Source organism: Chlorocebus sabaeus, chromosome 6 (assembly GCF_047675955.1).
Source record: "Chlorocebus sabaeus isolate Y175 chromosome 6, mChlSab1.0.hap1, whole genome shotgun sequence".
Lineage (NCBI taxonomy): Eukaryota > Metazoa > Chordata > Mammalia > Primates > Cercopithecidae > Chlorocebus > Chlorocebus sabaeus.
The window spans coordinates 3,716,725-3,727,982 of NC_132909.1; the positions used below are offsets into that span (position 1 = coordinate 3,716,725).

Here is an 11,258-nt window from a genome sequence, read left to right on the forward strand (position 1 = left end):
GTTTCCACCATGCTTTCTTCTAGGATTCTTATAGGTTGAGATCTTACATTAAAATATTTAATCTGGGGCGGGCTCGGTGGTTCACGCCTGTAATCCCAGCACTTTGGGAGGCCAAAGGGGGCAGATCACAAGGTCAAGAGATCGAGACCATCCTGGCTAACACGGTGAAACCCCATCTCTACTAAAACTACAAAAAAAATTAGCCGGGTGTGGTGGCGGGCGCCTGTAGTCCCAGCTACTCGGGAGACTGAGGCAGGAGAATGGCGGGAATCCAGGAGGCGGAGCTTACAGTGAGCCGAGATCACGCCACTGCACTCCAGCCTGGGCGACAGAGGGAGACTCCGTCTTAAAATATATATATATATTTAATCTGTCTTGCTTTAATTTTTGTATATGGTGATATGTAGGGGTCTGTCCAGTTTCATTCTTTTGCATATGGCTAGCCAGTTATCACAGGATTATTTTTTAAATAGAGAGTCTTTTCCCCATTGCCTATTTTTGTTGACTTTGTTTAATTTCAGATGATGATGGTAGGTGTGTGGCTTTATTCTGTTTCATTGGTCTATGTGTCTGTTTTTGTACCAGTACCATAATGTTTTGATTACTGTAGCTTTGTATTATAGTTTTTTCTAAAAAATGTATTTTATTTCAATAGCTTTTGGGGTACAAGTGGTTTCTAGTTGTATGAATGAATTGTACAGTGGTGAAGCCTGAGGTTTTAGGGCACCCGTCGCCCAAATAGTGTACATTGTATTTGGTACGTAGTATTTTATTACTCACTCTCCACCCCCTTTCTCCCTTCTGGGTCTCCAATGTTCATTATACCCCTTTATATGTCTTTGATTACCCATAACTTAACTCCCACTTATAAGTGAGAGCATACAGTATTTGGTTTTCCATTGCTGAGTTAGTTCACTTAGTGTCATGGCCCCCCGCTTCATCCAGGTTGCTGCAAAAGACATTATTTCATTTTCTTCAATGGCTGAATAGTATTTTCTTGTGTGTATGTACCACATTCACTCATCGGCTGATGGGCACTTAGGTTGATTCCACATCTTTGCAATTATGAATTTTGCTACAATAAACACATGTATGCAAGTGTGTTTCTGATGTGATGATGTCTTTTCCTCTGGGACGTACACATTTGTTGGCTGCAGTGGGTTGCTGGTGGGTGCAGGGGTGCTGGCCTCCGTGTCGGTGTTCAGTGCAGTGATGTCAGCAAGGCTGGGTGGGGTGGGCAGGAGCCCCACAGGTGTTCGTATGAGCATTTGCACTGGTAGTGGTGTTAGCACGGTGGTGGGGCTCTGGCCTCACAGGATTGTGTACACCCTCTGTGTGCACTTCCACGCAGCAGCTGCTTGCAGCTGTGTGCACTTCCACTGCAGCAGCTGCTTGCAGTGGGGGTGGATCCTCTGGTCTCCCTGTGTGTGTGCACACCAGTGGCAGTGTTGGCGTGGGGAGGTTAATGAGCTGGTGGGCACTGGACAGGCAATCTCTGCACCCACGAATGCTCTGACAGCAGTCCCAGTGCTCGGGGTCATCGGGTGAGTGGGTGAACTCACACCGGCAGCTATGGCATGGCGAGATGCATGTGTACCCACGTGCTGTTGGGGAGGGGAGAGATTTCTTTGTTCTAGAGGGTAGCTGGCAAACGATAAGATTTCTTTATTCTAGACAGTAGAGGGTGAATGATAAGATTTCTTTATTCTAGACAGTAGAGGGTGAATGATAAGATTTCTTTATTTTACACGGTAGATGGCAAATGGCTGCTCCCTTTGTCCTAGAAAGTTCAGGACTATTTGATCCCTCGTGTTTCTCAGGATCCTCCCTCCAAACATTCTATCCTGTGCAGCAGGGTTTTACATCCTTCCAACACAACAGCGGTCTTTGACCCAGACATGTTGAACTCTTTAGTGCTAGGACTCAAGTCCTCTTGCTGTTTTGGGACAATTCAGAAAAGAATCAGCCCCAGTCCTTTTGCATACTTCTGTCTGACTGTCCTAGGTGAGTAGAAAGAAACAGTTCAACTGCTTGACAAGATTTGTTGACCTGAGGTCTTGTCTGCAGCTGGATTTCTATCCTACTTCTGTGATTTTCCTTTCGTGGATCACCAACGCACTGCAAACGCCTATCACTGCTTTTGACATGGGGTACTTTGGTTCTGCCTGGAAAGGCAGGAAGTCTCGAAGTGAGGAGCTCACAGATCATAGGCAGATTGAAATGTTTTCAGCAAGAACAGGCAAAGCCGTAGAGACAGAAAGCACACTCGTGGTTAGCAGGTGCTGGAGGGAAGAAGGAATGGGGAGCGGCTGCTGACTCCGTGTAGGGTGATGACAATGTGTGGAACAGGATGGCAGTGATAGTGACACAATGATCTGAGGAGAAGCTGCACAGGCAGCATCTGAGAAGGAGGGAAGGGCTCACAGGGTTCAGAGAGGGTGTCAGGGCATCAGGGTGGATTTATCTTTTCCTGGTGGAAATCCAGTATTTCCCCCATTGATTTAGTTACTGAAGCGTGTTTGGAACTCTGAACTGAAGAGATGGAGGCTCAGTAAAGCACACCAGGGAGTGTGGCAATGAGGAACAAAGAAGACTGTGTTACACGCCATGGACCAGAGCACGCAGGTGTGCAGAGCTGTGGACCCAACGCTGCTGTGTGGGGTGTAGCCTCATGTCTGGGGGTGGGAAAAGAAGGGGATCCAACCAAGGGAAGTCAACATTAATAGAGAGGAAAGGTATCACATGTTAATGGTCCTCCATGGATCACCCTGGAAAATGTCTCTGCAATCCAACACTGATTCCTCCTTCTGGAAATGATCGGCAGACAGTCCAGATAGCATTGGCCCTAAATTGTCTCCTGGAACCTCCTGGGATCATCAGATCTATTTCTAAGGGCCCAACACTCTGAAGGATGCATTCTTCTCTCTCCTGTTCCCCTCCTGGCTGCATCTTGGAGGCTTCTCTGGCTGTACTGAGGCTCAAATAGCAGAATCCCAAGGACCACCAGGATTAAGCCAGCCATGCCCATGCGGATGAGATTCTCCACTGTGTAATCCCGGGAGTGTGAGGCTGGGGATAGTGGACAAGGAGGTCACAGAGGTCGGGACAGATCAACATCACCCAGGACCTCTGGATGTCCACTCAGAGCACATCCTTACCCTTGACAGGACCCAACCCTTGTGCCCAGCCCTGTAAATGAGAGTATCTCCTCACTCACCAGTCTTGGGGTCGGAATTGTTTTGTGACGGGCTGAGGGTGTCAGCTGCTCCTGAGAATGAAAACAGAGGGGAAGAGCCCTGAGCCAGCCTCTCCTCCGTGCTCTTCACTCTTACCTTCCCCTATGTCTCCTGACATGAGTTCTAGTGAGTTCCTCGATAAACCCTTCCTCTGCCGCAGCAGCACTCCCTTCAGTCTCCTTATTGAATTATTTCAGACTTCCTGTGTCCTACAAACCCAAACGTTGCTCCTGAGGCCTTTGGGGAGGGCATTTTCCTGCACTCTGGGAGCTCAGAATCTGAAAGGTAATACAGAAGTCACTGAGCCCCATGCACTGTCTGTGCAGCCAGGGACACAGGAGCACATAAGCCAATTCTCCAGAGAGGAGAGTTTCACTTATCCACCAGCTGAGGACCCAGGCTCCACGCATGAGAGGTTGGTCCGCAGGGGCTCCCCAGTGTCAGAAGCACAAAAGGGCAAAAGTCTGGGGGTGCTTCTTCTTCACACAGCCTCAGCCAGTTCAGCCGGAGTTTCATCTTCTGTTTAATCTCTAGTTAACTAATTCCTCATATAGGCAGTAACACCTAGAATGCGACGCAGGTGACCACATTCACACACATACAAATAGATGTACGCTAAATGGTGGTGTCACTCAAGGTTCATGAATCAGTATTTGTTTTTATGAAGTGTGAATCTAGGTGAGTCTAGACCAGGAACAAACATGTAAACACCTATCACTTCAAATATGTTAAGCATATGCGTGAATATACATCAAATGAATTTGGATATACTTACATATTCAAATGTATCTTACATAACCCCATGTAAATATGTATATATGTAAAACTTCAGCTATGTATTTAAGATATCGTTACATACATGTTGACATTTAAAGTGAGAAGTATTGGCACATAATTTAGAAATAAAGAAGTAAAATTTCCCATTGTCTTATGGTTTATATACATTGCATTAGTCAATTAGAGGAGATCCGTTGAAAAGCAATTAGCATAGGGCACTTTGGTAGTGAGTTAGCATGAAATACAATGAATATACTCAAAGCAGTAGCTTTCTCATGGAGAGTTGTCTCTTCTTTAAAAAATGTAAAGGAAGGAAATACTTCACTTATAAATTGTTAAAGGTGGTGAAGAATTCTTAAATTAGAATGAATATAATTTTTTAAAATGTCCACCCAGGACACCCAGCTCCATTGACAGGACCTGACCCTCTGTGCCCAGCGTCACCACCGCGAGCATCTCCTCACTCACCGGCCTTGGAGTCGGACTTGGTTTGTGTTGGGCTGAAGGTCTCAGCTGCTCCTGAGAATCAAAACAGGAGAAGAGACATATTCAGATGTAACTTATATAACAAACTCTGTATAAGGTTATGTATAACTTATATAACCTCCCCGTCAAGGAGAGGTGGGTGTCCTGGGTAGACATATAAAAAAGTAAATTCAGGCCAGGCACGATGGCTTACGCCTGTAATCTCAGCATTTTGGGAGGCTGAGGCTGGCAGATCACGAGGTCAGGTGTTCAAGACCAGCCTGGCCAACATGGTGAAACCCCGTCTCTACTAAAAATACAAAAATTAGCTAGGTGTGGTGGTGGGCGCCTGTAATCCCAGCTACTTGGGAGGTTGAGACAGGAGAAGTGCTTGAAACCAGAAAGCGAAGGTTGCAGTGAGCCAAGATCACACCATTGCACTCCAGACTGGACAACAAGAGCAAAAGTCCATCTCAAAAAAAAGTAAAAATATATATATTTATTCTAATTTAAAGAATTATTCAACACTTTTAACAATGTGTAAGTGAAGAATTTGATTCTTTACATTTTTTAAAACAAGAGATAAGTATCCACGAGAAAGCTACTGGTTTGGGTATATTCATTGTATTTCATATTAACTCACTACCAAATTGCCCCCTTCTAATATAAATCTAAATTAACAATTTAAAGCACTTTTTCATATAAAAAACGTTTAGTTAGATGTTAGAATGATCCAGTGATTGGACAAGATGGGACATGAACCCACCCAGGCCCAGGGTTGAGCTGCACTGCAGCTCCTGCTGACCTCCCGCGGGTTTCACGAGCCACAGGGAGCCGCCTGGTTAGTTTCTCTCGGGCCACTGTGCTTTGAAACATCCAAACACTTCTGAAGTTCATTAAGGAGACCTCAATTTTTAATATGTACGGGAGGAAGACTTGAGGTTAATGAAGAATGGATGTCTACATTGAATATATAAATTAAATCAAGGCCCAATGAAAGGCAAAGTAGAATTAAATATTTTTAAAGAATAGGTTCATATAATTGAAATAAAAAGTATACATTTGTATATTGAAGTATTGCTTTAAAAGTTTTAGTAAAGGAGAGGGCAACAATGGACAAAGGCATATAGAAAACAGAGTAGAAATGAGTGACACACGACACACTCTGTGACTAATTCCCTAACTCGTCCAGGGTGCAGGTGCACGGTCCCTTCTTAGTCTCAAGGTGCCCTGAGCACAGAGCCTCGGTGGGATCTGACTGTGATGAGGCTGGAGTCCACCCTAAACGTGCTCCTTTAGAAAGAAGCACCCCAGCTATGGGTGCCGCTCACATGGCCCCTTCTGTGCTCACCTGGTGGGCTCAGGGCACTCCTGAGACTAAGGAGGGGCCATGCACCTGCTCCCCGGCAAGTTAGGGAATTATTGACAGCATGTGTTGTGTGTCACTCACTCATTTCTACTCTGGGGTGGACTCCACCCTCATCACAGTCAGATCCCACCAAGGCCTCCTCTCCTGTCTTGAGATGGCCCAGGGACCCCACAGGTGTGGGTGAGGCGCTCATCCTCAGGGGCTCTCGGAAATAAGAAATGAGAGCTGCCAAAGGACCGTCCATCTGTCCTCTCTCCACCTCGCTCGCCTCTGTTCCTCCTCCATCAGCCCCAGCATCTTCCCTGGGTCCAGCCTGACTTGGAGCAGGTGCATGGCCCCTCCTGCTGACCCGACCTGTTCTCCTTCCTCTACTCATCACACGTCCCGCAGGACAAGGTCGGGGTGTGGGCTCCTGCAGAGCTGTGCCAGGTGTTGCTTTTTTGGTAGAAAATTGGAGAGATTTTGTTTTGTACATGAGACAGTGGAGAGTCTCAACCAGAGGTGATGGCTCCTGGGAATCCTGCGCGGGGAGGGGGAAAGTCCCCGCTGCTCCACTCGTCAGCGTTGAACCTCAGACACCTCCCTCCCCTCTGACCACCACGGAGGGAACACCTGCCCCATCCCTGGAGCCCCAGGAAGCCACGCGGACCACACCCTTACTGTCCACCCTGCCCTCTGCTGCCCTGGAAATCAGATCCCGAATATTGAAGGTACCATTGAGATGAGTCTAAAAACTTCTCTTGAACTGGGTGTGACGGTGTTTTTGTCACCATGAGTCAGGACTTAGAGGTTGGGACCCCCAGAGGCTCTGATTCTGAGGTGGAGACATCAGGAGGGGAGCATGTGGGGCCTCTGTCTTCCACCGTCGGTCTAATCTCATCTCATCTCCTCTGAGGTTCACCGCCGTCTCCTCCCAGCCCTCCCTGCTCTTTGCCTTACTGAGAGTCCAGGGGTTGGAGCCAGGGGTGGGAGGTCCCGGCCTATTTCCACCCTCTCATGGACTGGACCCTCCCCTGCAGACCCTCCCCGTTTACTCCCCTCTTCTTTTCTTTTTTTTTGAGACGGAGTCTCGCTCTGTGGCCCAGGCTGCAGTGCAGTGGTGTGATCTCGGCTCACTGCAAGCTCTGCCTCCCGGGTTCGTGCCATTCTCCTGCCTCAGCCTCCCGAGTACCTGGGACTACAGGCGCCCACCACCATGTCCAGCTAATTTTTTCTATTTTTCAGTGGAGACAGGGTTTCACCGTGTTAGCCAGGATGGTTTCGATCTCCTGATCTCGTGATCCACTCGCCTCGGCCTCCCAAAGTGCTGGGATTACAGGCCAACTCCCCTCTTTTCTTAGTGTCCAGAGCTCTGCTGGGAGCAAGGCCTGAGCTGAGCCTTTGAGTTCAGAGAGAACAGGGTCAGGGTCTCACCTGAGACCACGAGCTCCAGGGGGTCACTGGGCACAGACAGCAGGTAGGGAATGGAGCTGTGTGAGCCGTAGCACCTGTAGATCCCCGCGTGGGCTGAGGTCACAGGACTCATGGGAAATTCAGCCTGGTACTTAAGATATTTGTGCATTGATCTTAGATGGAGGTGGGCATCAGCTGCTCCCGCCTGGGTGAGAAGGAAAGCGTGGAACTCCCACGAGGACTGACAGAGCAGGGTCACGTTCTCTCCTGAGACCACCTTGGGGCCCGGCTGCACTGAGAGGAAGGGTCTGCCACGGATCTGTCCTGGAGAGAAGAACGATGGGTGAGGGGCTGCCCCACCTGGTTCTGAGCTGACGCCTCTCCAGGCTTCTATCTGGGACCCTCAGTCTCTGTCTCTGTTTCCTCTGAGTCTCCCCCTCCCCACCCATCCCCTGTCTCTCTCTCCCTTGGGACCCCTGCCCCTCATCCCAGCCATCACCACCTGGGCTCCCCCAGCAGGGCCTGAGCAGAGCCTGGGTCCCTGACTGAACCCGCTGGGCTCCTCACTTGAGATCAGGATGTCCAGGGGGTCACTGGGGGCCGACCACTCGGAGGAGAGGTTGTGTGCACCGTAGCATCTGTACTGGCCCCTGTGGGAGCGCCTCACAGGGCCCAGGAAGAAGTTGGCCTGGGAGAGCCCAGCCTGGCGCTGCCGACCAGGGCGCTGCAGGAAGTCGTCATCTCCCTCCTTGTACAGAGCGAATCTGTTGTAGCCGGCATCAGAGCCACACTGCAGGGTCAGCTTATCCCCGAGGGCCACGACAGGACCCGGCTGCACTGACAGTGATGGCTTCTTAGAAACGCCTGGGAAAAGGTGGTCATGGTTTCCAGGAGCGACCCTCAGGCTTCCCCACAAACCCTCCCTCTCCCCCTGGGCCTCACCACTGCTGATCTTCCCGTGTCTCTGGCCCCAGGAGCCCTGAGCCCTCTCGTCCCAACATCATCCCACCTGGCGCTGCCCTGAGACGCGGCTCCTCCCCACCTGCCCGGAGACTCAGGGAACTCCAGGCAACGCTGTGAATTTCTCACCTGGGACCAGGAGCTCCAGGAGATCACTGGGTAAAGACCACACATTGGGAGAGCCTGAGTCATAACCATAGCACCGGTACGACCACCTGCGACTCGGGCTCACGGGGCCCACGGAGAAGACGACCCGGGATGACCCATGGGCATGGGACTGGCAGTTGAGATGTTGTGGGTGCTCATCTTCTCCTTTCTTACACAGAACGAAGCCATCAAATGCCACCTGTGAGTCACACTGCAGGGTCACGCTTCCTCCTGAGGCCACCACAGGGCTGGGCAGGGCTGAGAGGGTGGGTTTGCTGTAGGCTCCTGGGAGAGAAGGCGGCACCATGTTAAATGGGCTCCCACCTCCCGCATCATCCCCAGGGCTGGGCTGTGAGAGGGAGACGCCCCTGAGAGCCGACCCCCTTCCTGAGGACAGAGCCTGGGGCTGGGACCCCTGAGTGTCCTCTCACCTGTCACCACCAGCTCCAGGGGGTCACTGAGCTCTGATGAGTGATTGCGGCTGTAATACTGACAGCGATACCGCCCCGCGTGTTCCGAGGTGATGGATGCAATGGGGAAATAGCCCTTCTTGACAAGTTCTTGTTGTATCCGTCTAACCCAGAATGCTGGGTTTTTTTCTCTATATAGACGGTACTCCTGAACCTGAAGGCTCCCCTGACACCTGAGGGTCACAGGACTCCCCTGGGTGATCACAGACCCTGGTTCAGCCCAGAGAGTGGGCTTGGGAAGGGTCCCTGGAAGGAAATCAGAGATCGGATTCTAAGTCATTTCCCACCCAACAGATCTCAGCTCTTGATGGCAGGACCCTCCAGACGCCCCCATCAGTCAGCCCAGATCTGCTATTCCCCGTCCCCAGCTGCACGGAGGAGGCCCCTTGTCCCTAGTGAGGAGGAGGGACCTGGGACAGCTGGGGACAGACTCACCTGCCTGCACGTGGGTCCTGAAGCCCAGACTCAGCCCTGGAAGAGAGTTCCCTGTGAGAGATTTGCCCCTGAAGCCTGAGCAGGTCCTCCCCTCCCTGGGATCTTTGTGAACCCCTGGGGTCTCCTTATGCACCAGAGTTTGGCTGTGGGGTGAGGCCCCTCCTAGGTTAGAATCTCCCCTCCCTCTTCAAATCTCACCGAGACAGATCAGGACCGTGAGGATGGGGGTCATGGCGTCTCCTCCCACTGCCCTGCTCTGTGGATGGATGAGCCCTCGGTGCTGGCAGGACAGAGACACACAGGTGTGGACACTCAGAGGCTGGGCCCTTCCTGTCAAGGGATTTTGTCATCTGCAGCCACACGGGAAGTGGAACTGCCCTCCCCAGGAACCTGGCTCTCATTCCTTTAAGGCTGAGGTGGGGGCAGGCACCAGGCCCTCTGCAGACATTTCAGACAGAAATGGGGTCTTTCCTGACCCCCAGCCACTGTCTGTCTGGTTTATCCTCATCTCCTTGAGACCTGGGATATAGCAGCAAATAGAACTGGTGCTTCCTGTGTCTGCCTTTCCAGATGAGGGTGAACAGAGGCTTCCCCTTCACAGCCTCCCCCAAGGTCTTCCTTCCCCCTCCAGTCCGTCCATCAGCTCAGCGTCGCGGGGTCCTTACCATGGCAGTCGTCTCTCCGGCCCTGGAGATGCTTCAGGGAAGATGCAGGTCCATGCTGCAGGCAGACTCAGGTCAGCAGAGACGCACCTGACACCTGGCTGTGCAGTCCAGGCTGAGCTGCGTGTGGCAGTGAGCACAGAGGAGAAATGCAGGGTCTACTGTGGTGGCTCACGCCTGGAATCCCAGCACTTCAGGAGGCTGAGACGGGAGGATGGCTTGAGGCCAGGAGCTTCAGATTACCCTTGGCCAAATAGCAAGACCTTGTCTGTAAAAAAAAAAAAAAAAAGCAAAAAAGTCAGCCAGGCATGGCAGCTCACAGCTCTAGTCCCAGCTACTCAGCAGGCTGAGGTGGGAGGATCACTTGGGCCTGGGAGGCAGAGGCTACAGGGAGCTGTGATCACCCCTCAGCATTCCAGCCTCGGTGACACAGTGAGACCCCGTCTCAAAAGGGGAAATGCAGGGAATAAATAGAATAAAACATCTTTGTTCTGTTTCTTGAGTGTGTGTTTCCTTCCTACCAAACAGTCCCTCCCTTGTACTTCCCCTTTTTTCTTCATTGCAACATCACCCACCTGCCCTGGGAATGAGGCTCTGAGTCGGTCCTGCCTCCTCAGTGCCCCTTGTGTCCTTGGCCGTCCCTCGGCGCCTCCGTCCATGTTCAGGATTTTCAGAATAGTGCGTTAGGTCTGTAATCTGATTCTAGGGGAGGGGAGCTGATTTGTGTTTAATTCCTGATTATCATCCAGGGTTTATGTGACCTTAGACATTAATGTCACCTCTGAGCCTGTTGTCATGAACCCCACTCATCACAGTGGCTGTGGGGTCAGTGGTGCCCAGGACACGGGAGGCTCAGCCGTGGTGAATTTCCAGACCAGTTCAGACCGGAGGGTGGGACAGGAGAGGATCCTGGTCCAGACCAGTTCAGACCGGAGGGTGGGACGGGAGAGGATCCTGGTCCAGACCAGTTCAGACCGGAGGGTGGGACAGGAGAGGATCCTGGTCTTGGGTTCCACAGTCAAGGAGGATGATTGACGCCCCCACTCAAGAGCCGACATCGGCTCCAAATACCAAGAAATGCTCCTTGTGATACGTCTGAAATACGCAGATCACCACAGCCACAGGCACAGAAAGAGAAAGAAAAGTTCCCGTCATTGAGAAGCGTCCCCATCAATGAACAGAGTTCAGAGCTGAGTGGCCACAGGTGTCCGGGACCACCCAGGGTCATTAGGGAGGAGGAGGTTCCCACCTCCGTGTGGGACAGAAGAGGAACCCCAGGTCCTCCCAGGCAGGGAGGGGTCAGGGCTCTGGGTGGGGCTGGAAGCTGTGGCTCCCCCTCCCCTGT

At 51.4% G+C, this 11,258-nt stretch overlaps 1 protein-coding gene across 3 annotated transcripts; it reads right to left on the reverse strand.

Annotated features, from left to right (window-relative positions):
- Positions 1-449: 449 nt before the first annotated feature.
- On the reverse strand, positions 450-10,350 carry LOC103235273 (leukocyte immunoglobulin-like receptor subfamily A member 3). Of its 3 annotated transcripts, XM_073015940.1 has the most exons (9): positions 9,450-9,576; positions 9,252-9,287; positions 8,778-9,062; positions 8,329-8,631; positions 7,807-8,103; positions 7,261-7,563; positions 4,482-4,532; positions 3,218-3,268; positions 450-3,069 (listed from the first exon to the last, which is right to left on the reverse strand). In XM_073015940.1, exons 1-9 carry the CDS (start codon positions 9,481-9,483, stop codon positions 2,846-2,848), a joined length of 1,584 nt encoding a protein of 527 aa, XP_072872041.1. In that variant the 5' UTR covers positions 9,484-9,576; the 3' UTR covers positions 450-2,845. The 3 variants fall into 3 exon arrangements, with proteins under 3 accessions (XP_072872041.1, XP_072872040.1, XP_072872039.1); XM_073015939.1 differs by lacking the exons at positions 450-3,069; positions 3,218-3,268 and adding an exon at positions 9,917-10,350 and having other exon boundaries at positions 4,274-4,532; positions 9,450-9,531; XM_073015938.1 differs by lacking the exons at positions 450-3,069; positions 3,218-3,268; positions 4,482-4,532 and adding an exon at positions 9,917-10,350 and having other exon boundaries at positions 7,094-7,563; positions 9,450-9,531.
- Positions 10,351-11,258: the final 908 nt, after the last annotated feature.

What these genes read in the sequence shown, in the direction of transcription:
- LOC103235273 (XM_073015940.1), bottom strand. Translation starts at nt 9,483, where the DNA reads ATGACCCCCATCCTCACGGTCCTGATCTGTCTCG. An exon ending in CACGGTCCTGATCTGTCTCG is followed by an intron (nt 9,288 to 9,449) that starts GTGAGATTTGAA and finishes ACTCTCTTCCAG; the next exon opens with GGCTGAGTCTGGGCTTCAGG. An exon ending in CAGGACCCACGTGCAGGCAG is followed by an intron (nt 9,063 to 9,251) that starts GTGAGTCTGTCC and finishes ATTTCCTTCCAG; the next exon opens with GGACCCTTCCCAAGCCCACT.